Source organism: Bubalus bubalis, chromosome 7 (genome assembly GCF_019923935.1).
Source record: "Bubalus bubalis isolate 160015118507 breed Murrah chromosome 7, NDDB_SH_1, whole genome shotgun sequence".
NCBI classification, from domain to species: domain Eukaryota; kingdom Metazoa; phylum Chordata; class Mammalia; order Artiodactyla; family Bovidae; genus Bubalus; species Bubalus bubalis.
Window position 1 is genome coordinate 6523260 of NC_059163.1, and position 27060 is coordinate 6550319.

Consider the following 27060-nt stretch of genomic DNA (forward strand, 5'->3'; position numbering starts at 1 on the left):
AGGTCAGGGATGGGATGCAGGTGGGCCTGACTTGGGGATTGGAGTTGTGGCTACTACACCAGACAGTTTCCTACACAAGGAAGCCTGAAGCTTGTGGTGAGAAAACAAAATGGAAGAATGTGCTGAAGCAGGTCTCTGGGTAACAGGACACCATGCTGAGCTCATGGCCCTTGTCCGTCATAGAGTACAGTGGAATCATCTAGAATACAATAGGGAACTACCCAGCAAGAGTCCTACAAGAGTTGCTTCTATTGCCCAGGCAAGGAGAGGATGAGAGAAGTGTCCCCAGGACAAAGGCGCCCCTCCTCTAGGAGAGAAAAGAGAACATGTTTATGAACCTTTCCTCACCCCCATCTCCTATCACCATGGCAACTGCCATGATATGGGTGGAATTCATCCCCCCAAATTCATGTTCAAGTTCGTAGCCCTAATGCCTCGCAATGTGACCTTCCCAAGAGACAGGATCCTTAAACAGATGTAATTGTTAAGGTAAGGTCATTAGGATGGGTCCTAATTCATGTTGACTGGTGTTCTTAGAAAAAGGGGATATTTGGACAGAAAGACAGACATAGAAGGACGATGTTGTGCAAAGATACAAAGATGGCTGCCTGCAAGCCAAGGATGGAGTCCCTCGTGTGAGACAGTCCTGTCTGTGTGTGGTACTTGGCTCCAGTGGCCTGAGCAAATGAACCCACACACCATGAAGGGAGAGGTGTTGTCTCTACCTTACAGATAAGGAAGCTGAGCATCAGAGATGTTCCATGTCCCCCTCAGGGCTTCCCCAGTGGCTCAGTGATAAAAAAATATCTGCCTGCCGATGTAGGAAACATGGGTTTGATCCCTGGGTCAGGAAGATCCCCTGGAGTAGGCAATGCAACCTTCTCCCATATTCCTGCCTGGGAAACTCCTGGTGGGCTACAGTCCATGGGGTGGCAAAGAGTCGGACACGACTGAGCAGCAGCAACAACAAAAAGGGTGTTACATCCAGTCGGAGGCTGAGACTCGGGCTGCCAAGCCTTCTCCCACCACCCGGAGCTGCTCCTCTAGATGGGGCATGGGAGGCTGGGGGGCCCTGGGGTTTCCCACGCCTGGAGCAGGCTGCACCCTTGTTCTGCAGCAGAGGAGGCCCCGACGGTAACCATGGTCACTTGTTCCTTCCGGGGTGCGGTGGAAACCAGTCCAGTGATCTCCCTGGTGCCCACATGGGGCAGGACACCTCCCTCCCAGGAAGGGATCAGATTCCTGGCAGCCAGGAGAAAGAAAGTATCCTTATTTACATCAGAAAGCTAATGAAAACCTTGCTGGGAGTTCCAGCTCTTTAACCCCAGGGGGCTGAACCCTGGGAAAATGAATGAGGTGGCTTGGGGAAATGTGTCAAAGTGACAATGTGCGGGCCTTGGTGGAGGCCCCTCTCCCAGCTGCCGTCATCCCATCCCGCAGCTCAGGGTCTCCTGGCCCCTTCGCAGGGCCTGCTGGCCTTCGCCCCTTTGCCTACGCCAACTTCTCCACCCCTGGGGGCGCCTGGGGGCAGGGGCTGCTCCTACCTCCCTCTTGAACAGGAAAGGAAACCCAAGCTCAAGGACGCAGAGAAATCCCCAGCCACTTAGTGGCAGAGCTAAGATTCCAACACAACATTTTATTGTCTCTCCATAGAAGCCAATCGGAGACCACTGCTGAGTGCCAGCTGTTTGTAGGAGGGAAGGAGGAGAAGGGTGGAAACAGAGGCCCACCCGCCTCTCTGTTGCATCTGCAGGGCCTCGGAGCTCTCTTGTTGCGGGCTCTCTTACCTACCCCGTTTCCTAAAAGTGTTGAAACTGGGAACCAGGTTGGTCCCTGCACCGAGGCCCCGAGGTCACATGGCAGATGCGGTCCCATCGCTCGAGGGCTGGGTTTGTGGAGCAAGCTTCTCCCGAGAGCAGAGTAGCCGGGAGAAGATTCCAGGCCGTGAGATTGCTCGGGGCTGGGGTTGGGGTGGTGCTTCCGAGTTCTGCCACCTGACTTCCATCCCACTCATCCTGTGACAGCAGCTTTCCAGCTGGGGCCCAGGGAGACCCGGGGGTCAGACTTGAAGGATGGAGGGGGCATAGCAGGTAAGTGACTCACCTTGAACAAACACATCACAGGGAAAGAACAGTAAGTCTGACAAAGGGGCAGCGAGCATGGACCTGCCACCCGGCCCCCTACCCTCTGCCCCGGGGGTGGGGGCTTAACAGGATGGATATTCCAGGCAGCCAAGAGGGGGCAGGAGGCGGGGGAGGGGGGTCCTCATCTAGAAAAGGCCCTAGGGCTCCAAGGGGCCTGATAAGTGCCCCCCACAAGGATGCTGTGTCCCCAACAGGGGGCTGCCTCCCCCAGAGCCTCAGGCAAAACCTGCAGAGGAGGCTTTCCCCACTGGAGCTCCTTCCCTGGGGAGGAAATGTATATGTGTGTGTGTAGGGGGTCATTCCAGCAGATCCAACCCTGGACAGGAATAAGCTACAGGCTCAAGTCTGTTCTCCTTAAAATACTGAGACAAATTCACATCATATAGAATTAACCCTTGTCAAGTGTACAATTCCCTGGCATTTAGTCCATTCACAATGTTGGACAACTACTGTCTGTCTAGTCCCAGCACGCCTTCATCACCCCCGAAGCAGGCCTGACCGCATGAAACAGGTGCTCCGCCCCTCCCCCAGCCCCCAGGAGCCCCCCGGATCCCCCCGGCCCCACCGCATCTGCATCTGTCTTGCTGGGGTCACCTCTTGGGGATGCTTCCCACAAATGGCACTGTACTACCCTCCCTTCTTCTCAGCGACCTGTAGAGTACTGGGTCGAGAAAAGCTGAACTGTGGTTTCCATTCTGATGTATGTTATCCTATGTTGAGCCTCTCGTGCATGTGTTTTATAATGAAAGTCACACATTTCATGGCAGGAAATCCGAAAACTGACAAATATCCCAAAATAGACACTTAAAATGGCTCCTGGTCCCATTACTCAGAATAATTATGCTAATATTTCAGAGATAAATCTTCTACTTTTCCCCTCAAGCTAATATCAGTGAGCATCCAGGCTGTTCTACTGGCTACATGCATGGGGTAGGTTTCATGACTTCTCTGTATCTCCTTTCCTCACTTGTACAAAGGCATGATAATAGTACCTAATTCAGGGGTCCATTGAGAAGGTGAATGAGTGACTAATAACGTGAAGTACCAAAAATGGACCAAGTCACAGAATAAATGCTGACCCAATGCATACACATCAGCTACTATCATATTTTCCCCACAACTCAATATCATTGGGATCATTGTATCTACAGAGGAAGAAACTGGGGGTCAGAGAGGTCAAGCAATTTGCCAAAAGGCAAAAGGAAGCAAATACTGCTTTTCCAGTCCAAGGTGCACTCCGTCATCATTAACACCTCCTTTTGCAGAGAAACTCCAATACTTTGGCCGCCTGATGCGAGGAGCTGACTCATTAGAAAAGACCCTGATGCTGGGAAAGATTGAGGGCAGGAGGAGAAGGGGACGATGGAGGATAAGATGGTTGATGGCATCATCGACTCGATTGACATGGGTTTGGGTGGACTCTGGGAGTTGGTGGTGGACAGGGAGGTCTGGCTTGCTGCAATTCATGGGGTCGCAAAGAGTCGGACACGACTGAGCGACTGAACTGAAGGCCGAGGTGCTGGGAGGTTGGTGTCCGCAGTCACACAGCGAGCTAGGGCAGAGCTGGTTCCCAGCAGACCTGTTTTCTGCCTCCATCCCGCCCCCACGGCCACCTCCCTGGTACCAGAGGCCCCTCACCCGGGATGGAGACCCCTGACCGGGGCCCTCACCTCTGTGTGGCTCCAAGCTCCCCATTCTCCCTCCTGGGTCCGCAGGGCTGTGGTCGGCGTCCCCCTCGGCTGCCCGCTCTGGTCGTCTCTGGGGGGACCCAGATGCACCCCTGCAGGGACCCCAGAGAGCAGAGCGGAGCCAGACACCCTGAGGACGCCGGCCTGTCAGCGCCCGGGTCCCCGCCTCCAGGGCCCCCTGGGGCCGCCCGGTGCCCTCGGAGACAGTCCAGGGCCCTCCGGTGAGGCCGCGCCAGGATGCGCCGTCTGCTGCTGGCCCGGAGCCAGGCCGCCGCCGCCCCTCTCAGATGCCGTCCATGGGGCCTCCCCCTCCGCCCCAGAGCAGAGTGAGCCCTGAGCAACCCAGAGAAACGCCTCAAGCCCTGAAGCTCGGAGGCGGCTTCAGGCCGGAGCTCTCAGCACCGCCGGCTCAGCATGCTCAGCGTTACTTTGTAACCAGAACAACCCCATGGGGCGTGGAGCCTTCCCTGAGATTCCACAGGAGCGCTTCGAGGCTGCAGCCTTTTCCTAGGATGCGAATTAAAAACACCACCCGACCAAGACGGCATCACAGATAATTCGCCCTGGAGGACCGCGGGGCCCCAGGGCTCAAGCGCGGCTCGAATCCCCGCAGGGCGCTCGTGCCCCTGTCCTCCGTCTGTCTGGAGGCCTCTGCAGATGAGGGCACTTCTCGGCAGGAGCTGTGCCCTCGTCACTAGGGGCCCACGCGCTGCCTGGGTCCCGGCTGCCCCCGGGGAGCCCCATCTGGGCGGCAGCCTGGTCGGCCTGTCTAGGAGGCGGCCTGACTTGTTGGACCGAAGCTGACTCTGGGAGCGGGACACCCCTCCCTCCAGTGAGGCTCGTGAGTCCTCCAGCTGGGGGCTTGGCGGACTCGGGTAAACCTCCCAGTTCCTCAATTCCCAGGGCGTCCCCAGGTGAAGCCTTGTTGGTGAACTTAGAAATTGCAAATGCCTTGGACTGTGTCCCTGAAGGCTGTCAGGCACCACTAGGTGATGAGACGACTGAGCAGGTGGAGCCCTGCTGCATGGATGGTGATGCTGGCGGGTTTGGGTGTGGCCTTGACACCGGGGAAGACTTACAACGCCCACTCTGGATAGACCTGTGGGGCAGGTGATGCCTGGGGGACTCTGCCTGCCCAACTGCTCTCCTTGGTCCTTTTGAACCAACGAAAACTCACTTGATACACCTGTAAAATCCTGCTCATCCAAGACCCATGGAGAAGGCTCCCAGACACAGAGGAGATCCCCAGGCCTAGAGTTTAATTGACGGATCAGAGGACAAAGCAACAGGATCGCTCCAACATCTAGAGCAGAGGTCCCCAAGCCCCTGGACCATGGACGGGTCCCAGTCCATGGCCTGTTAAGAAGCGGGTTGCACAGCAAGAGGTGAGTGGTGGTGGTGCAAATGAAGCCTCCTCTGTACTTACAGCCACTCCTTATTGCTCCCATCACCTACCGAGCTCCGCCTCCTGTCCAACTCAGGACAGAACTAGATTCTCATAGGAGCAAGAATCCTACTGTGAGCTGTGCCCACAAGGGATCTAGGTGGCATGCTCCTTATGAGAATCTGATGATCTGATTCTACATTTTGATGAGGTGTATAACTATTTAATTATGTATCACAATGAAATAATAATACAGGTAAAGTGCAATGGGCTTCCCTTGTGGCTTAGCTGGTAAAGAATCTGCCTGCAATGTGGGAGATCTGAGTTCGATCCCTGGGTTGGGACAATCCCCTGGAGAAGGGAAAGGCAACCCACTCCAGTATTCTGGCCTGAAGAATTCCATGGACTGTCTAGTCCATGGGGTCGCAAAGAGTCGGACACGACTGAGCGGCTTTCACTTTGTCACACTTGTAACTTTGTACAATAAATGTAATGCACTTGAATCATCCTGAAACCATCTCCTCCCCACCCTTGGTCTGCGGAAAAATTGTCTTCCTGGTGCCCAGAAGCCTGGGGACTGTGGCTCCAGACCACCCTCCTGTCATCCATGTGACAGACCCTCCTAGGGGTTGCCCCTCAGCTGGCTTGACCCTCTTCACCAGCTGCCAAAGCCCCCGCCAGGTCTGGGCATCCCCTCTCCCACCCGCTCAAGGGAGCTGGTGCCTCTGAGCCCACGGACAATGGATGCAGCTTGGTCTGAGCCAACCGTGGTCCCTTGTCGCCTGCATCCATGATGGCTTAGCTGAAGCCATGGGAGGTGACCCTGGTTCCTGAGGGAAAAGGAGAGGGTCCTTTGGGGATTGGGGGAGGATTTCCTCCCTGATGGAAAGGATGTATGAGGAGCAATCACCCCTCCTGTTCCCAGACGTGATTCCGAGAAGATTTGTGATCAGAGGCTGAGCCGCCATCTTGAAGCCATGAGACAAACCTGAGAACAAAAGCCAGTGAACCAAGTGGCGCAGAAAGCACCCAGGCCCCGGGTAAAATCAAACAGCAGCTCCCAGCTGACGTTGTGCTACTTGTGTATGAGAGAGTAAACCTGTAGCTGCTGAAGCTGTTGCTGTCCACACTTGAGAGTATGTGTGAGGATCGCTTGGGGTCTTGCTAAAGCACAGGGGTGTGACCTGGGGCTGAGTGAGGCTCCCGAGTTTGAGTTTCCAGCAAATCTCAGATGATGCCAATGCTGATCCAGGGGCTATAGTTCTGAGTGAAAAGTGAAAGTGTCTTTCAGTTCAGTTTAGTTCAGTCGCTCATTCGTGTCCGACTCTTTGCGACCCCATGAATAACAGCACGCCAGGCCTCCCTGTCCATCACCGACTCCCGGAGTTCACTCAGACTCACGTCCATCGAGTCAGTGATGCCATCCAGCCATCTCATCCTCTGTCTTCCCCTTCTCCTCCTGCCCCCAATCCCTCCCAGCATCAGAGTCTTTTCCAATAAGTCAACTCTTCACATGAGGTGGCCAAAGTACTGGAGTTTCAGCTTTAGCATCATTCCTTCCAAAGAAATCCCAGGGCTGATCTCCTTCAGAATGGGCTGGTTGGATCTCCTTGCAGTCCAAGGGACTCTCAAGAGTCTTCTCCAACACCACAGTTCAAAAGCATCAATTCTTCGGTGCTCAGCTTTCTTCACAGTCCAACTCTCACATCCATACATGACCACAGGAAAAACCATAGCCTTGACTAGATGGACCTTTGTTGGCAAAGTAATGTCTCTGCTTTTCAATGTGCTATCTAGGTTGGTCATAACTTTCCTTCCAAGGAGCAAGCGTCTTTTAATTTCTTGGCTGCAGTCACCATCTGCAGTGATTTTGGAGCCCCCAAAAATAAAGTCTGACACTGTCTTTCAGTCATGTCCAACTCTTTGCAACCCCATGGACTGTATGTAGCTCTACAGGCTCCTCTGTCCATGGAATTCGCCAGGCAAGAATATTGGAGTGGGTTGCCATTCCCTTCTCCAGGGGATCTTCCCGACCCAGATTCAAACTTGGGTCTCCCACATTGCAGGTAGATTCTTTACCATCTGAACCACCAGGGAAGCCCTTACCTGCATACAGCAATGAAGACCCAGCACAATCAAAAATGTAATTTTTAAAAAAAGAAATTTCCAATTAATTCTCAGCTTCATTTCAGTTGTTTTCAGTTTTTTATTATTACTATCAGAATAATCTTGATACATACAAAATCCAATTCAATCCAATCAACATTTTCCAAGTGCTTTCTAAGCTTTCTGCTTGAGCTCTGATCTAAGGATTCCATTATTCAGGCTGATGAAGGTGACCAGTACACGAATGAACCCAAATCAGGTGACACATCAAGTGAAATAATGGTGAAGTCTGTAAGAAGCTGTGAGAACCCAGATGAAGGAACAAAGGATTCTGTCGGAAGCGCAGGGCGTCAGGTAGAGAGAGAATGGGCTGGATAAATAAGGGTGGAATGGAATTTCAGGCCAAGGAAACAGTTTGGCAGAGGAACTTGTTCTGAAACAGAGTGACATGGGAGGATAGGAGTGGACAGTGATGTAAAGTTGGAATCCAGGGATATGCATAAATGTGGTGGGTATGACCTTGAGATCAACCAGGATCAAGACATGAAAGACCTCAAATCAGACTCAGAAATGTGCACCTTTTCTATAAGCAGTTGAGGAGCATCAGAAGCTTAAAGGCTGAGATGTGATGAGATGTCACTGCTACGGGCATCAGCAGAGAGTGAGCCATCAACTGAGCTGACAGTCTTGAAGGTGGCACAGATCACATTCACCTTGCGTTCCACACAGTGACTAACACTGTCCTTTGCCTAGAGTGGTTACTGAGTAATGATTGAACAAATACTGTTTTTTTTTTCCCTCCAGCTGTTGAGCTGTCTCTCGAGAAAAGCTCTTGAGAAATTGCCTCTGGCTAGGTCAGAGGTCCCCACCCTAGGCATTCCAGCCTTCCCTCCAACAGCTCAATCATCTCTGCATTGTCGAGACTGGCATCCTCATCCTGCCTGTCTAGTGCAGTCTCTTTGAGGATGAGTCAAGTTGCTCTTGACTGTATCTCACTCAGTGGCAGAGAGAGCCTGGGACATGCAGCGCTTCACAAGTAGTCTCTGGATGAATGGGAAGAGTGAGTGGACGACAGATGGAGTGGCAGAATGAGTGAGGTCTGGGCAGAGGCTAGCCCTGCTCTTCCTGGATCCAGTAGTGTCTTATCCCCTGCCTCCCTTGTCTTCTCTACAGCTCATAGCAGGCACGAGGGCTGTGCTCTTCAGCTGCGGGCACTGTTTGCCCCAGGTGCCATCACAGGCCTTTTTAGAGCTGTTTCCTGATGGCTTTCATCAGAACTTCTTATTTATCATATTTTTGGTTGTGCTGGGTCTTCATTGCTGTACGCAGGTGCTTCCCTGGTGGTTCAGATGGTAAAGAATCTACTTGCAATGTGGGGGACCCAAGTTCGATCCCTGGGTCGGGAAGATCCCCTGGAGAAGGGAATGGCAACCCACTCCAGGGGTAAGGGGCAGGAGGGGTGAGCGGGGTCGTGTCTGACTCTTTGCGACCCCTGGACTGCAGCACGCCAGGCCTCCCTGTCCATCACCATCTCCCGGAGTTTACTCAAACTCATGTCCATTGAGTCCGTGATGCCATCCAACCACCTCATCCTCTGTTGTCCCCTTCTCCTCCTGCCTTCAATCTTTCCCAGTACAGGGGCTTTTCCAATGAGTCAGTTCTTCACATCAGGTGGCCAAAGTATTGGAGCTGCAGCTTCAACATCAGTCCTTCCAATGAATTACATGTGACAAAAGCAGCTCCCTTGCATGCTGACTGACAGCGTTCACGCAAAGGGCAACTTGTCTACTCTCTTCTCCAGTTTTCCAGGGTGGCGACTGACACTCTGTGACAAAAGGGATTGAGGGCTAGAGACCTGGGTTAGAGACTGATAATTCCAAAGGGAGCCTCTCTAAGGCCTTCTGCCCCAAGATGTGGAGGTGACAGGTGTGCATACGTTGCACGTACCATATGTGGTGAACCTGCGTGAGAGTGTGCAGGTGCGTGTGTGTGCGCTTATGTGCAGAGGTGCATGGCCATGTGTGCACTTTGGAAATTTTATTCAAAAGAAGCAGACATCTTTAAAGAATGATTAAGATGTTTTAGAGTGATTGCCTTTTTAAAAAAAAAGATGTAAAAAGCCTAGAGATAATCAATGAACTTGTATGGAAAATTTTCATTATAAAACACTAAAAGATGTTGAATATATAAGGCTTTGAAACAGCTGTATCACAAGAGAAAAAGTCTTCTAAAATCTCTATTATTATTAGTTTGATCTAATTAAAATTTCTGATATTCTATCATTTTAACCTACTGCAAACAGCAATTTCATTTGGTTTAAGTTTAAAAATGACTCGTGGTTTTTGTATTAAATTGATACAACAAACATGAGTCATTTTTTAGATAGGGTCAGAATCAAAACCAAGCATTGCACATGGCTTCTAATAAATAGCTTCAATGTTATGAGGTGTGACATAGCGTACTCCTTTAAGATAAATAAACATGAATATCTTTTCCATTTGCAACTATACAGAAGGCTGTGCCATCAACTCTCTACCACCTCTTATTTTTCTAAAGTAAAACTTTAGCACTGTCCATCATGTGATACACTGAACAAGAATTCTGACGTCACATGAGTAATGAGCATTTTAAGTTTGGAATGCAAATACTGTTCTACAGGTCTAAGATGAATGCTACCTGCCAGCCAAGTTACTATTAGCTGGTGTTTATTTGACCAGTTTCCTCATTTTTCTGACAATGAGTAACAATGCACAGAATTTGACCAAAAAATTAATATTGCTTTGATACAGTAACTAAGCATTTTGACTGTACATGAGGTCATTTTTGAAGGAGCAAATTTAGCCTGGCAATGCACAGTTCAGATTCACCTCAGAACAAAATAACACCTGCTAATACATCTCTAGTCACTGAACCCCCCACCTCTCTACCAGAGACCAGTCTCTAGGTTAAGGAACCATATGGTAACAAATGCATGAGAGTAAAATCAGCTTTTGAGCCTCAAAACTATCTGTGACCAGACTGCCTAAGACATATGCTCAACTACTGTGTTCAGATTTTCTATGGAACCCCTAAAGGAACCTGCTGTCCATCACTTCAATCTTGGTTGAAGAGAAGAGTGACATAATCCCAATCTAATCATGAAAAAAAAACCAAATTCCCAATGGGACACATTCTCCAAACACCTGAGCAATCCTGAAAACTGTCAAGGTCATCACAAACAAGGAACATCTGAGGAAACACCACAACCAAAAGACGCTCTATCCACAAACAGAGGAGTCATGTCTATTAAAGGTCACGTGGGATCTCAGGTGGCTTCCTGGACAGAAATGACTGTATTGTTGTTGTTCTTCAGTTGCTCATTCATGTCCGACTCCTTGCAACCCAGTGGATTGCAGCCCACGAGGTTTCCCTGTCCTTCACTATCTACCAGAGTTTGCTCAAACTCATCTCCATTGAGTCAATGATGCCATCCAACCATCTCCTCCTCTGTAATCCCCTTCTCCTCCTGCCTTCAATCTTTCCCAGCATCAGGGTCTTTTCCAATGAGTTGGCTCTTCGCATCAGGTAACCAAAGTACTGGAGCTTCAGCTTCAGCATCAGTCCTTCCAATGACTACTTAGGACCGATTTCCTTTAGGATTGACTGGTTTGGGGTTTGGATCTTGCACTGTAGTTCAAGGGTATTATTTTCTCAGTGTATTGAACTATGACTTAATGTGTGGACACAGCCTTAGCACAATGCTGGCATGTTGTAAACAGAAATTGGGAGTGATGGTCTATTTCTCTCCATGAACGTCCATGAAAAGAAGGGCATGGGAAAAGTTCAGAGGACCAATGACACCAACAGAGAGGAGATGACATTGGAGCTGGACCTTAAGGACCTATGTGTGTCTGGCAAAGCTGGACTGGAAGGGCATCCCAAGTAAAGGGAATAGCAGGAGAAAAAGCAGGAAGGGGACAAGTTCACAAATATTCAGGAAATGGTGGATGAGTGGTTTAGTGTGGCCAGATTAAAGTGTGTGTGTGTGTCTAGAAATGAATTTTAAATAATAGGCTGAGCTAACAGGGAAAAGTCTACAAAGCTTTGTCTAATACCAGGACCCCTGTTTAGAAAGGAAGGGTCAAGGCAGAAGTTGGGATTGGACCCTCAACAGAAAGGGTGAAGATCCATGGAAAGTTGTTGGCGGTAAGTTACATGTTCCCTGCCAAATCTTAGAGACATTTCTCAGAAAAGATCCTGGAGTCCACATGTTGTCTTCTAAATTTGCTTTGTGTTCTGACCTATAGTCTTTCTCCAGAAAGAATCTGGCTGCCACCTGTGGATAAGATGATATTCTTGTTTTGCAGGAGACCACCTTGGTCTACATCTCCTTGTGGAACAATGAAGCTTTGTCTTGCTTGGGTCCAATAATCCTCCAAAATACCACTATGTAAGTGCCTGTTTGTGCAAGTCATGGTTCAGTGAGGTGATGATCATAATAATGGGGATGGATCTCAGGATGAGCCAATTTTACACAAGGCTTGGAATTTGGGGAAATAGCTTCCTTCATGAGGAACATCCATAACTCTGTGACCTTGAAATACTTGAACAGGTGGAACTTGGATGGAATCCAACCACAGTTACAACTTTCTGTATTTTTATTGTGGGCTAGGATAATGTTCTAGAAAATTTTACTTAGATGCCAACCTGGTTTTGTATACACACATTTGCATGTTGAGGAATCTTTCAAAAGTTCGTGAGATGTCTATTTCTACACAGCATGACCATCTGACCCAGCAGTCCCAATACTGGGCAGATACCCTGAGAAAACCATAATGCAAAAAGACACATGCGCCCCTGTGTTCACCGCAGCATGCTTCACAGTAGCCAGGACATGGAAGCAACCTAAATGTCCGTAGACAGAGGAGTGGATAAAGAAGATGTGGCACACACATACAACGGAATATTACTCAGCCATGCAAAGGAACGAAACTGAGTCATCTGCAGAGACGTGGATGGACCTAGAGACTGTCATACAGAGTGAAGTAAGTCAGATAGAGAAAAATAGATACGTATTAATGCACATAGGTGGACTCTAGAGGAATGGTACAGATGAATGTGTTTGCAGGGTAGGAAATAGAAATGCGGACACAGGAAGGGAGGAGGAGGGTGGGACAAACTGAGAGAGTAACGTGGAATATATACATTAGCATGTGGAAAACAGATGGCTAGTGGGAACCTGCTGTATAGCACGGGGAGCTCAGCTCGGTGCCCTGTGGGGACCCAGATGGGTGGGACGGGAGTGGGTGGGAAGGAGGCTAAAGAAGGAGGGGATGTATGTGTGTTTGTATTTATATATATATATATATATATATATATACATGCATGCATATATATACACGTAGGATTCACACTGCTGTGCAGCAGAAACCAACACAACATTGTAAAGCAATTACACTCCAGTAAAAAGTATATGTGGAAAAATTCATTAGGTCTGAGAATATTGACCCCATGCCGACGTGTTTGCTGTCACCTGGAGCTGAGTGTTGACACTTAGACATCAGGAACTACCCAGCTTGTCATCGCCCCCAGGACTCCTCATTGTTCCCGTCCTAAAGGCAAGGGTCAGCTGCCATCTATTACTTGTTACTCTTATAGTTCTTATGCTATTGCTTTCCTTACAGCTGAGTCAAGAAGAAAAGGAACAACTTCTTAAGCTCAAACATCATGAAAAGTAAAATAATAAAATGTAGTGAAGTCCATATAATTGCAGACGTGAGTTCTTTTTACATTCTCAGTCAGGAAACAAAATGTACCTGTTTTTTAAAGACTACAACTAAAGTCCACCTTATGAACCAAATCTGTTCTGCTTCACTTGATGCTAATGGCTCAGCTTCCTGAAAAATTTAGTCCACCAGGCTCCTCTGGCCATGCGGTTTTCCAGACAAGAATACTTCCTGACCCAGGGATTGAACCCACGTCTCTTACATCTCCTGCATTGACAGGAAGGTTCTTCACCACTAGCACCACCTGGGAAGCCCAAATAATTCACCACGAGACCCTGAATGACGTGCTGTTACCGTCAGTTGTCAGTCGATGAGCAGAGGGAGGGCCAGAGAGGTTAAGATCACAGCTAAATGAATGCTGTGTCCGGGGCTCCACTAGATCATCCTGCTGCTAGGCCATGCCTAGAGGAGGCTCAGCAGAGTGAGGACCCCACCTGTGACCACAGGGTGTAAACTTTTAACAAGACCCAGATCAGGAATTTCCACTTTACTGGCCTCTCAGGGCCCAAGGGTTCCTCTGCCCAGCTAGTAACTTCAAGTGGCTCAGGTGAAAATGGGGATTCAAATGCTAGGGTGGTTTCCCCAGTTCAATCCTTCATTCACCAAGTGTTTATTGAGTGTGTCAGGTAAAAAGAGGACAAAGTGGACCCCGGGAGTCCAGGCTTTAAACCCTGGGCTCCTCATCCTCCTAGCCCTGTGATCTTGGCCTAGCCCCAAATATCTTCAAGCTCCAAAATTCCATCTGTAAAATGGGATGAATTAGATTGGAAGGACTGATGCTGAAGCTGTTGCTCCAATACCTTGGCCACCTGAGGCAAAGAGCTGACTCATTGGAAAAGACTCTGCTACTGAGAAAGATTGAAGGCAAAAGAAGGGGGCGACAGAGGATGAGATGTTTGGGTGGCATCACTGACTCAGTGAACATGAATTTGAACAAACTCTGGGAGATAGTGAAGAACAGGGGAGTCTGGCAGGCTGCAGTCCGTGGGGTCGTAGAGTCGGACATGACTTAGTGACTGAGCAACAAGAGTGTAGGTTGGTATATCATGGAGGGGCTCTGATGAGATTTAAGGGAGAACTTTGGGTAGAATGAGTTATTGTTCATAACTCACCCCCACCCCGCCAAGATTCTGCTCCTGGGGTCCTCTTCCCATCACAGAGGGTCTTTGCAAGGCTGTGCTCAGTTGGACACTGGGGGAAAGAAACTGGCTTGGAAGAACCAGGTCTAATGCCACGCATGTAACACTCCCCGCCTCCCACACTTACAGACAGGATTACGCCAAGCACTTTCCCTGCAGGAACTGGCTCTCTCTGAAGGGGCGTGGCTGGGAGGAGTGTGAATAAAGTGACACAGGTATGTGAGGTGTAAAAACCCTGTCTGTGTGGGCTCTTATATAAAGGGCCTTCCCGGCCTCTCACGGTGGATGAGACCACAGTAAGCCTGCAAGCTTCCTCTCCCATCTGGGGTCGCACTGGACCTGCACGCTCAGAACAAGGTAAGAGCTGGCTCTCTGAAGAGTTCATTCCTTGCCACCCCCCACCCTAGCTCCCTTGAGGACCTCAAGTTCCTGGAACCTGGATCTCCTCAGGGACAAGTAGGGGCTGAGTCCCACTGCTGTGAGGAATGAGCAGGTCTTTATCTGACATATCTAGCTCCCAGCCCAGCTTCATTTTGGGAGCCCACATATTGTGACTGTCTTCCCTTTATCAGGAAGGGCTTCCCTGGAGGCTCAGATGGTAAAGAATCTGCCTGCAATGTAAGAGAGACCGGGGTCCGATCTCCGGGTCGGGAAGATCCCCTGGGGAAGGGAAGGGCAACCCACTCCAGTACTGATGCCTGGAGAATTCCTTGAATAGGGGAGCCTGGCGGGCTTCAGACCATGGGATTGCAAAGAGTCAGACATGACCGAGCGACTGACACTTTCCCTCTGTCCCTTTATCAGTCCTAACAAGAGGCCATATGCCCAGGGTAGATAATGGGATCGAGACTATTCCCCTAATTAGCCTCTTCTTAAACAAAAGTCTGTACTCTTTTCAAATGGAGCACTGGCAATATGAATGATCTTATCATCAAGAACTAAGCCAGACGAAGTGAGTTGTTCCTAATCGCTTTTTTTTTTATTTCTGAAAGGCAGAGTAAGGTGAAAACAAGAGGGATTCAGGGACTGGCGCGGTGGTGTAAAGGACCAGGAGAGGTTCCAGCTGCCTGTCCCAACTGCGTCATTTGCCCACTATGGGATATTGAGCAATTTATTTGCTGCTCTGAACCATAACTGTCATGCCTGTTACCTGGTGGTGATGTATTATGACCTGCCAGGCAAGGCTCTTGTGTGAATTAACAAGGTGAAAGTGAAACACAGGTCATGTGCTTAGCACGGAGTTGGTGTCAAATAGAAATGCTAATTCTCCTCTTTGAGGGCTGGTTGCCCACGTGATAAAATCTATTCAATTTAGTGTAACAGTTAAAGTCATCCTATGTCTTTAATGATTTATCTTTAAAAGCATTGACTGGGGACTTTCTGTATGGTAAGGACAGTGACAAAGTGTTCTAAATGCACTGGTGGAAACTCACCTCTGCTCTCCTGGTTGACTTTGCCCACTCAAACTGTGTGATCACCCATTCTTCATGCCATTCCCTGGGCTCTTACTGAAGCCCAAATGCCCCTGCTCACCAACCCACTCATCTCAGAGTGTCCAGACCTCATGCATATTTAACCTTGGGTCAGACATCACCTTGTGTGTCACTTAACATGTCCTTTCTCACTGTGTGATCATCTGAGTCCGTGTGGAATGGTGAGATAGAAACTCAGCCCACCGGAGCTGAAAGAGAGTCGACAATCATGTCACCCAACACCTTGATTTTCAGATAAAGGAGCTGAGACCCAGAGAGGGAGAGGGACTTGCCCAAGATCAGGCTGGGGGACATGGTTGGGACAAACTCCAGGTCAATGCCTATTAGATTCCCCCAAAGAGTTGCCTCCAAGTTTTTAAGATGTGAGACTTTCTTATTCACCTTGATCAATTCAACATCTAGTCTAGGGCATGGCTAGTAGTCAGTACCCCATGAAAGTGCATTGAATGTTGAATGGAGCTGGAGTAACTGAGTGAGGGGATGAAGGCATGAGGACTGACAGGGTTCAGAGGGTGAGGAAGAGTAAGCAAAGAGCATGAAGTTTCTGGCATTCAAGGCTCAAGCAGAAATGCGAATAGAGCATTGTCTACTGATTCCAGGAAATAGAAGGTTCTTGGATCTCACCCTGAAGCAGGCAGACCTATGCCAGGTGGAGGGGAGGGTCCTCCTCCAGCCCAGTGCTGACTCACCTGCCTTTTGTCAAACAGGTTCCCACCAAGCTGAAGGCATGAGGACCCACGGCCTCACCCTGCTCTCCCTCCTCCTCCTGGCTGTTCCGATGCTCTTGGTGGAGGCCAAAAAGGAAGGAAGGAATAGACATGGCAGCAAAGCCAGCGCAGATGAATCGCTTGCTCTGGGCAAGCCCGGGAAGGAGCCGAGGAGCCAGCCAACCAAGCACCCGATCAAAGGCAAGTTCGTCACTCCGGACCACGCTGACTGCAGATGGGCGGTGACCAGGCAGGAGGAGGGCATCACGCTGAAGGTCGAGTGCACCCAACGGGACAACACATTTTCCTGTTTCTTCACTGGCAATCCAACCTCATGCCTAGAGTTGCACAAAAACAACGCCTATTGGAAACAAATAGGCCGGAATCTGCGTTCTCAGAAGGTCATCTGTGGTGATGCCAAGAGTGTCCTGAAGACCAGGGTGTGCAGAAAGAAGTTTCCAGAATCGAATCTCAAGCTGGTGAACTCTACTCTGATTAGGATCAAGAAACCCAGCCAGGAGTTAATGGAGCCCTCTCCCATGGACACGGTTGAAGTGACTACCTCCTCCAGCCCAGAAAAGACCCAGACCATGACCACCAAAGATCCTCAGTGTGAGGAGGAAGACTTGAAAAACCAAAGGAAGGTAGCCCTGGAGTACTGTGGGGAGACCTGGGGCTCTTTGTGCAAATTCTTCCTCTCCATGGTACAGGGCAGTTCATGCTAATGAGGTTGAAAGAGAACAGGGTCCTTTAGGTGGTGTCAAGTCAAAGCCTTTTCATATGCTATAAAAATCTCCTAACTCCCTGTCAGATGAACATTTGTGCTATGGGTGAGCAATGGACTATTTGAACAGATTTTGCAATTTTTGTCTCTGTGTTTGGATTTTGTTTTGTATTCATTTCCTTAGATGTGATCTTAAGAGGCTATTGTCCTCTGTATTTTTCCATGGCCCACAAAGCTTTGTTTCTATGGGCAGTAAGGACCAGTCTTTGAACTGAAGGAGTCAGAGTGGTGATTTCAGTACAGTAAACTTTCTGCCCAATTAAGATAATAAAGCCCTGTGCCTTTTTCAGAAATATGTTCAACCCTTGTTTGATTTCTCTCTGCCTAGTTCCAATGAACTTGCAAACAGGTCCTCATATATCAGTGGAAAAAATATCCTGTTCACCAGCCATCCCAGGTCATCTCATAAGGTGATCCATTCCTGAATCCCTATCTTCACAATTTCAGGCTTTGATCTGTGGTATTTGATGCTTACTGAACTGATTTCAAGTGGGTCACCTGAAGTATCATGTGATGAAGACACCTGTCAGGGGCTCACAGATGGGAGGAGGAGAGGCAGGATTCAAAGCCAGGACATCAACAAACCACATCCATGAGCTGGAGCAACATCCTCCACGGCTTCAAGTTAGGGCTTCCATCACCACTTGCCATATACAGGACTCCTGAGCTTGGAGAGATGGGCCTGGATAAGTACAGTGCCCTGAGAGGAAGATTCCAGTGCAAGAGGGAAACTCAGAGTGGAACCCCAGAGAGAAGAGGCAGAAACTTCTGGGAGATCTCAGGCTGAGCTTAACAGGAGAGGTGATACCGAAGTTAGAACTTGGAGAGTATCTTTAGGTAGGAAATGGGCAGAATGGAGGCACAATCGCCAGTTGACAGATATATGAAAGCAAAGAGATGAGAAAGATCCTAAAAGATGGGAGAGGCCACGTGGGTAGATTATGGTGAAAAGCAGGGATGATGTTGTTGTTAGCCATTTACATGCTAGTCTGAAAGATCTGAAAGCGTTTGAATTCAAGAGTTGGGGAGAGAGAAGGATGTAGCCCCAAAGTCGTGTCACAATTCCACAATGAACAAAAAGTAAGGAGCGGAAGTTGGCAGAAATACTGATCTCTGGGGTCTTTTTAGAGTTGGTGGGAGGGAGGAATGGCAAATGGGGTGGGAGAGGGCCTCTCACACTCAGCAGCCCACCAGGACCTACACAGAGGGTTGTCAGCAGTCCACCCATAGCCTGACAGCCTCAGAGTGCATTTGGATATCATCTTTAACAGCATCAACACAAATAGTTCTCTCTCACTCTCTATGGCCCAGACTCTATGCTAAGTTCTTTCCATGGAGTATGCATGTGGTCATTCATTTATTCATTCACTAGTTCACCCAGAACATCATTCATTGAGCACAGACTCCTGCAGCCTCTGTCCTAGCGACTAGAGAGACCGTAGTGCACCAGCGATGAACACTCTGCCTCCATGGAGCTCCCAGTGGGGAAAGCAACCAAAAGTCACAAATATACAAGTGACAGAGAGGAAAAGTCAAGGAGGAGACAGGGGTGAAATCAATGGACAGTAACCAGCCTTAGGTGATACGGTCAAGGGAGGCCTCTCGGTGGAGGTGATTTTTGAGATTAGATCTAAATGCAGTGAGGAATCAAGCCAGGTGACTCTCCTGGGTAAGAATGTTTAAACAGTCAGTGAAAATACTCTGTAATTAATTAATGAGCTGTGAGCTCCTACTATGGATCTAGAGGACAAAAATACCTGCAAATAGGAAAGAAAAAATATTTCTGTCTTAGTGGTGTTTATATTCCAATGACTGGACCCCACTTGGTGTGTTCAGAAACATCAAAGACTGCAATGTCATTGCAGAGCAGAGCCCAGGACCTGACCTGTGAACTTGGCCCCCACTCCCAAGAGAACTTAACCAACGTCCAGACACTCCCTAAGCTCCTCCTCACCACACCATGGGAAGAACATTTCCCCTGAAGCTATAAACAGAGTGTGGCTCCCCTCTGTCACTCAATTCTACATAGTCCTAAGATAAGAAAAGACAATTAGACACTTCCAAGGGTCATTAAATAACAACTCTGATCTGGTCTGGGTGACATAAACATTGGAGAATCGACTAGACCTGACTCAAAGCCGGCAGAGCTGGGAGGAGGTTGTTTCCGATATGGCAGAGTCAATTGCACCTGAGCTGGAGGTTTGCCTCTGACACCTCCCGACCAAGGTCTCTGAGCCAATTATTCAACTGTCTGAGCTCCAGTAGGGCTTTCCTGGTGGCTCAGTAGTAAAGAATCCTCCTGCCAATGCAGAAGGACATGGGTTCGATCCCTGGGTTGGGAAAATCCCGTGGCAAAGAAAATGACAACCCGCTCCAGTATTCTTGTCTGGGAAATCCCAAGGGCAGAGGAGCCTGGTGGGCTAGAGTTTATGGTGTTGCAAAAGAGTTAGACACAACTTAGTGACTGAACAACAACAACTGAGTTCCAATAACGTCATCTCAACAATGAAGATCATTTGGGTGAAACTAATACTGCTGGAAAAAGGAATAAGAAAGGAAAAGGAAGGAAGGAAGGGAGAAAAGAAGGCAATGGGAAGGAGACAAATAATAATGTAAAGTCTGTTGATAGTGCCATTGGATTGCTTAAACCAAACCAACTCAGAAGACGCTCTGCCTTCAGAATTTGCAAATACCAGAGTTAATGAACTCAACTTATCATTAAAATTTTGTTAACCAGCATAATGAAATCACCTTCAGAGATGTTGAGAGACTTGCACTAACCAATAAATCTTAAGTGCCCAGTGCCCCATGGCTTACATTGTGGGCGTTTAGCACTATTGACTGTCTAAAGTCCACAGCACAAGACTGGCTTATGGATGGAGCTCAGAACTTCCTTACGTAAACTCCTAAAAGTGGAAGTTCATCTTTTTTCTAACATGATCAGCAAAGGCCAGCAACCCTTACTTAAGGGTGGTGGGTGCCAGTGGCTTTGTCCCATTCTCTTTTTTTATTCCCAACTAACTGGGAGGTGTTTCATCCTGATTTTCTAGATGGGGAAACAGGCTCAGAGAAGTTGAGTCAGTTGCCAAGGTCATAAAGCCTGGGAGAGGCTGAGCCTGGGAAGAAGCTGAGTCTAGAGGCCCCCAAGCCCTTTCTGCCTCCGCAGCTCAGGATTTCTTCTCTGGTTGACAGAAGATGGGCATTTGTGGTCTCTAGACTTGGACCATGCCATGACATACGCAGGAGGCATCCATCCCATCCACGTGTGCAGCCCCTTCTGTGTTCTTATAGAGAAAGTGCTAGAAGCTCCAGCTTCCATTTGTCTTTGGTCATAGTCACATCCTGAGGGGGGATGTTTTTAAAACAAATTTAAAATATTTTAAAAGCCAACACAGACTTTACATTAGCTTCTATCTAACTTGGCACTCCGTATTTTCTCTCTCTGAGGAGGGCATGGCAACCCACTCCAGTATTCTTGTCTGGAGAACCCCATGGACAGGGGAGCCTGGCAGGCTACAGTCCAGGGGGCGTCACAAAGAGTCAGACACGATTAAAGCGACTTAGCACAGCACAGCCCATTATCTCGAAGTGGAGGAGCCAGCATGTGTGTGTGTGTGTGTGCACGCGCGCGAGCATACGTGTACTTGTGCTGTGTGCCTGAAGGAATGATTCCCTGGGTAACAAAAGACTGGACACTCTCAAGTCAGTGAGATAGAAATTCTGCATCCCCTAAAGCTGCTCAGTCATGGGGATGTCTCTGGTTCCTTATAAAACTACATCTCAGCAGAAAAAAAAAAGAAGAAAAGAAAGCGGAGCTCTTCCCTGCAGCGGCTTGGCTATGTGCTGCAGTGAACCACGATAAAACCAGTGCCGACTTGAACCTCCGGAATCCAGCACATCTCACCTGGCCTCCTACCCAGACACCTCTGCACTGGCCTCCCTCCTAACTCGTTTTTGGCAGGACACGAAAAGGAGGCAAAGTGTTCAGGGCTGACAAACACAAGGGCAGGCATCACCTATGGGGTTGGTTCTCATAACACACCACACTGAATGCCTGCTTGGCGATCTCTCACTGAAACATCTTCCATGAACAATACATAAGAAAATATTCATTTGGAGGCCTGCTAAGTGAGGTGTCAGGATGCTGGAGGCAGAGAAGATTCCTTCTGGATGTCGGGGGCTGGTGAGTTTGGGGTGGTTTTCCTGGAGGAACTTCTCATCGGGTAGTTGGATACGTGGGTAATAACATGGCAAAGGTGATTTCCATCTTGTCTATCACTACAGCCCCAGCCCTTATGGCCCGGCCCAGCACATAAGAACCCCTCCAAAAATCTTGGCTGAGTAAATAAAACGGGAGAGAAAGGAAGGCAAGAACAAAGACTATAGACTTCAGAGTAAAAGAAAACTTGAGTTTCTAGGTGTGTGACCTGAAACAAGTCATATTTTCTGTCTCAGCCTCAGTTTCTCCATCTATAAAATGGGTCTGAGAATATCCATCCAAGAAGAATTAGACGTCACTTAATTAAAGTATGGTTCCAAATAGGAAAAGGAGTACGTTAAGGCTGTATATTGTCATCCTGCTTGTTTAACTTCTATGCAGAGTACATCATGAGAAACGCTGGGCTGGAAGAAGCACAAGCTGGAATCAAGATTGCCGGGAGAAATATCAATAACCTCAGATATGCAGATGACACCACCCTGATGGCAGAAAGTGAAGAGGAACTCAAAAGCCTCTTGATGAAAGTGAAAGTGGAGAGTGAAAAAGTTGGCTTAAAGTTCAACATTCAGAAAATGAAGATCATGGCATCTGGTCCCATCACTTCATGGGAAATAGATGGGGAAACAGTGGAAACAGTGTCAGACTTTATTTTTTTGGGCTCCAAAATCACTACAGATGGTGACTGCAGCCATAAAATTAAAAGACGCTTACTCCTTGGAAGGAAAATTATGTCCAACCTAGATACCATATTCAAAAGCAGAGACATTACTTTGCCAACAAAGGTTTGTCTAGTCAAGGCTATGGTTTTTCCTGTGGTCATGTATGGATGTGAGAGTTGGACTGTGAAGAAAGCTGAGCGCCGAAGAATTGATGCTTTTGGACTGTGGTGTTGGAGAAGACTCTTGAGAGTCCCTTGGACTGCAAGGAGATCCAACCAGTCCATTCTGAAGGAGATCAGTCCTGGGATTTCTTTGGAGGGAATGATGCTAAAGCTGAAACTCCAGTACTTTGGCCACCTCGTGCAAAGAACTGACTCATTGGAAAAGTCTGACGCTGGGAGGGATTGGGGGCAGGAGAAGAAGGGGACAAGAGAGGATGAGATGACTGGATGGCATCACTGATTCGATGGACGTGAGTCTGAGTGAACTCCAGGAGTTGGTGATGAACAGGGAGGCCTGGCGTGCTGTGATTCATGGGGTTGCAAAGAGTCGGACACGACTGAACGACTGAACTGAACTGAACTAAAGTCTAGAGCATGGGCCTTACACAAACAGATCCTTAAAACTTTTTATCAGTGAATGAATGAATGAGGCAACTGACTGAGGGAAGAGACCAGGAGACAATTCTCTAAGAAGGTTGCACATATAATAAAAAATAAAACATACTTAAAAGTTTTCCACCCCCCCAAAAAAGAAAGAAAAAGTAGGTCGCACAAGACTCAAAATCTGCTGTGCCAAAGGTCTGACTGTCAAAGGCAGCCTGACTGTTCGTAATCTACTCCCAAGGACCACGCTCTCCCCAACAGCGCTTGAGCATCTCACACTTGCGGCCTGAATGGAAGGACTTTCCGAGGAGTAGGAGGAAGTGAAGACACAGCTGGTTCTTTAGGACCACTTTGGAGCTTTTTTACCAGACTTCCAGCTCACTTGCCAGGCTCCTCCCCTCCCCTCCTTCGGTTCTACCACTTGAGGGCTCTGGGGCTCAGCCCAGCACCTGGTTCCCCAGTCATCTCCCGCGGTGTCACGGTTCTATATACCACCTGCCCACTCACAATTCCCACATATACTTCTTCGGTGAAACCTGTTTAGGTTGAAGAGCGTAGGAACAAAGCAAAATAACACAAGCAGTCTTCTTTTTGTAAATTTTTAAATTTTGTATTGCGGTATCACCGATTAATCCTGCTGTAACAGTTCCAAGTGAACAGTGAAGGGACTCAGCCGTACATACCCAGGTATCCATTCTCCCCCAAACTCCCCTCCCATCCAGGCTGTCACATAGCAGTGAGCAGAGTTCCCTGTGCTATACAGTAGGTCCTTGTTGCTTAGCCATTTTAAATAAAGCAGTGTATACATGTCCGTCCAAACTCCCTACCTATCCCTTCCCCCACAACTTTCCCCACAGCAACCATAAGTTTGTTCTCTTAAGTCTGTGAGTCTCTATCATAAGCAGTCTTAATTGTATGAGTCAAATAACAATTCCAGATAATCAATAGAAATAAGTTGATCAAAGAAAGGAGTAATGCGTTAAACAAAGCAGAAAACCATTTTTGAGCAGTAGGGGATTTAGCAAAGAAAACGTCCCTCCATGAATGTTTTTGTACATCAACTCCTAAAGCCATTAACTTATTGGCAGCAATAGTAGGAACAACAGAATGTTCTGTCAAGGTATGATTACATTTATGGATGAAATTTTGTAATTCTTTGGTTCCTTGCAAAATCTTACATAAGGATTCTAAGGGGAAGCTAATATCAAGAATAGAAAGAGTAGGGAATAACATTTGGGTCCACAATACCCAAGGTCTCATGGGGGAATGTAATAAGTGGTCCCCTTCCGATTAAAAGGTGGGCTTCCCTGGTGGCTCAGAAGGCAAAGAGTTCACTTGCAATGCAGGAGACCCAGGTTCAATCCCTGGGTCAGGAAGATTCCCTGGAGGAGGCCATGGCAACCCACTCCAGTATTCTTGCCTGGAGAATTCCATGGACAGAGGAACCTGGTGGGCTGCAGTCCATGGGGTCGCAAAGAGTCGGACATGACTGAGCAACTAACACTTTTCCAATATAAAAGATCAACAAATGTTCAGGTCAGTTCAGTCACTAAGTCGTGTCTGACTTTTTGCAACCCCGTGGACCGCAGCACACCAGGCTTCCCTATCCATCACCAACTCCCGGAGCTTGCTCAAACTCGTGTCCATCGAGTTGGTGATGCCATCCAACCATCTCATCATCTGTCATCCCCTTCTCTTCCTTCCTTCAGTTTTTCCCCCAATCAGGGTCTTTTCCAATGAGTCAATTCTTCCCATCGGGTGGCCAAAGTACTGGAGTTTCAGCTTGAGCATCAGTCCTTCCGATGAATATTCAGGACTGATTTCCTTTAGGATGGACTGGTTTGACCTCCTTGCAGTCCAAGGGACTCTTAAGAGTCTTCTCCAACACCACAGTTCAAAAGCATCAATTCTTTGGTGCTCAACTTTATGGTCCAACTCTCATATCCATACATGAGTACTGGAAAAGCCATAGCTTTGACTAGACGGACCCTTGTTGGTAATGTCTGTGCTTTTTAATATGCTATCTTGGTTTGTCATATCTATTTTTTTCAAAGAAGCAAGCATCTTTTAATATCATGGCTGCAGTCACCATCTGCGGTGATTTTGGAGCCCAAGAAAATAATTTCCATTGTTTCCCCATCTATTTGTCATAAAGTGATGGGACCAGATGTCATGATCTTAGTTTTTTGAGTGTTGAGTTTTAAGCTAGCTTTGTCACTCTCCTCTTTCACCTTCATCAGGAGGCTCTTTAGTTCCTCTTCGTTTTGTGCCATAAGGGTGGTGTTATCTGCATATCTGCGGGTGTGGATATTTCTCCCAGCAATCCTGATTCCAACTAATAGTTCATCCAGCCCGGCATTTCCCATGGTATACTCTGCATATAAGTTAAATAAGCAGGGTGACAATATACAGCCTTGGCGTACCTTTCCCAATTTGGAACCAGTCCATTATCCAACAAGTGTTAGGCATCCAGAAAAAGGGTTTCCTAACTGATAAGAGGTCATTTCTATATCACAGGTTACAATACATACAAACTGAGGGGCTATCTTTAAAAAGACATCACAGGATTTAGGAAAAACAGTCAATTCACAATAGTGGATGGAATTCTCTAATAAGTAGGGCTCCCAAGTAAAAGAAGTAGATCCATACAGTAGTCCTTTGGTAGCTTTATCTTAATCTGTCAAAAAGTGGGTATAGTTATGAAAGTCCAAATAATTTCCAGTGAAAAGAGGCAGCCAATATTCCTCTCCAAAAACAATAGGTAATACATGAAAATTGGCACATGAAACTCATATTAACTATACTATATGGTATGAGCTCCTTGGTACCAGGTGTCAGTGCATTCAGTAATGCCTTCAGGGATAAATACCCAATGATTATCAGGAACACAGTCTCTAAATAATTTTTTTCCCATGATGTGTATTAGTAGGGGCTTCCCAGGTGGCGCTTGTGGTAAAAGAATCCATTTGCCAATGTGGGAGATGCAAGAGACGCAGGTTCAACCCCTGTAGGAGGAAACCTACTCCAGTGTTCTGGTCTCTAAAATTCCATGGACAGAGGAGCCTGGTGGACTACAGTCCATGGGGTCACAAAGAGTAGGACATGATTGAGCAACTGAGCATGCAATTGAGCACACGTGGATTAGCAGACATTACAATCCCTTAAGCCTTATCCTTTTGAACAAGGTAATATAACAGTTGCATCGAACACACAGTCCAATCAAGCATGTCAGTTAAGGATTTATTTTGGTGTAACTGAAGGAGAAGAAGGCATCAGAGGATGAGATGGCCGGATGGCATCACCGATGCAATGGACATGAACGTGGGCAAACTTTGGAAGATGGTGATGGACAGGGAGATCTAGCTGTTCCAGTCCGTGGGGTCGCAAAGAGTAGAACGTGAGGGGGCGACTGAACAACAACTGAAACATTACTGAGTCTGTAAACAATTGTAAAAAGTCTTTGTCATATGTTCACCTAAGTTCATGTGGTTTTGACGTTGTGGTGGGGGTTTAGTCTCTAAGTCATTCTGGCTCTTGTGACCCCATGTAGCCCGCCAGGCTCCTCTGTCCATAGGATTTTCCAGGCAAGAATACTGGAGTGGGTTGCCATGCCCTCCTAAAGGGGATCTGCCTGACCCAGGGATTGAACCCACGTCTCTTATGCCTCCTGCATTGGCAGGAGGGTTCTTTACCACTAGAGCCACCTGGGAAGCCCATCTAATCTGACAGACAGGCAAACTGTGTCCATAGCTCATCACAGTCAAGAAAGAACAAGCCGTGTTTTCTGGGCAGGCGAAGGTATGCTGATTTGGAGTCTGGCTCATGTTTCTCCAGCTGAAGACCCTTGAAGGTTGAGGCAGGAATCCACATTACGGGCAGACTTCCAAGAATAGTCTGTATGTTGCTTTTTGTCCCAGACGTCCGCCTTTCTGGTGTGCCCACAAAGTCAAACCTTTTAAGTCACTGGAGTCTGGATAGACTTCCTCTGCTTGGATTCAGGTTTGTTCGAGTCATATCCAGACTAGAACAGTGCTGGGAAGTCCCTTGTTAACAGCAGTCTGGGGTCCCAGCTGGGAGAGGGGCCCAGGAGTTGCATCCACTCCACAGGTGAGATTTCCTGTCTTGCGCATTTTGGATGGTTACAGCATCCTTGGCTTCTACTCCCTAGCTGCTTGCAGCAACCCTCCCCAAGTCATGACAACCAAAAATATCTCCAGAGGTTGTCACATGTCTCCTGGAGACAAAATCACTCTGATACAGAACAACTGAACTAGGGGGAAGTCATAGCACATTGTCAATTCGCTCAGGTTTATGAAACAACATGCATACTGCTGGGGGCAGAGGGGGTGGAGAGAGACAAGTGCAAA

The 27060-nt window shown here is 48.0% G+C and overlaps 1 protein-coding gene across 1 annotated transcript; it reads left to right on the plus strand.

The window, feature by feature from the left end:
• The first annotated feature begins 14425 nt into the window (after positions 1-14425).
• LOC102403105 (fibroblast growth factor-binding protein 1) lies at positions 14426-17503 on the plus strand. The gene is made up of 2 exons (XM_006054959.3): positions 14426-14583; positions 16427-17503. Exon 2 carries the CDS (start codon positions 16447-16449, stop codon positions 17149-17151), a length of 705 nt encoding a protein of 234 aa, XP_006055021.2. The 5' UTR covers positions 14426-14583; positions 16427-16446; the 3' UTR covers positions 17152-17503.
• The last annotated feature ends 9557 nt before the right edge of the window (positions 17504-27060 follow it).

What these genes read in the sequence shown, in the direction of transcription:
- LOC102403105 (XM_006054959.3), top strand. Translation starts at nt 16,447, where the DNA reads ATGAGGACCCACGGCCTCACCCTGCTCTCCCTCCTCCTCCTGGCTGTT.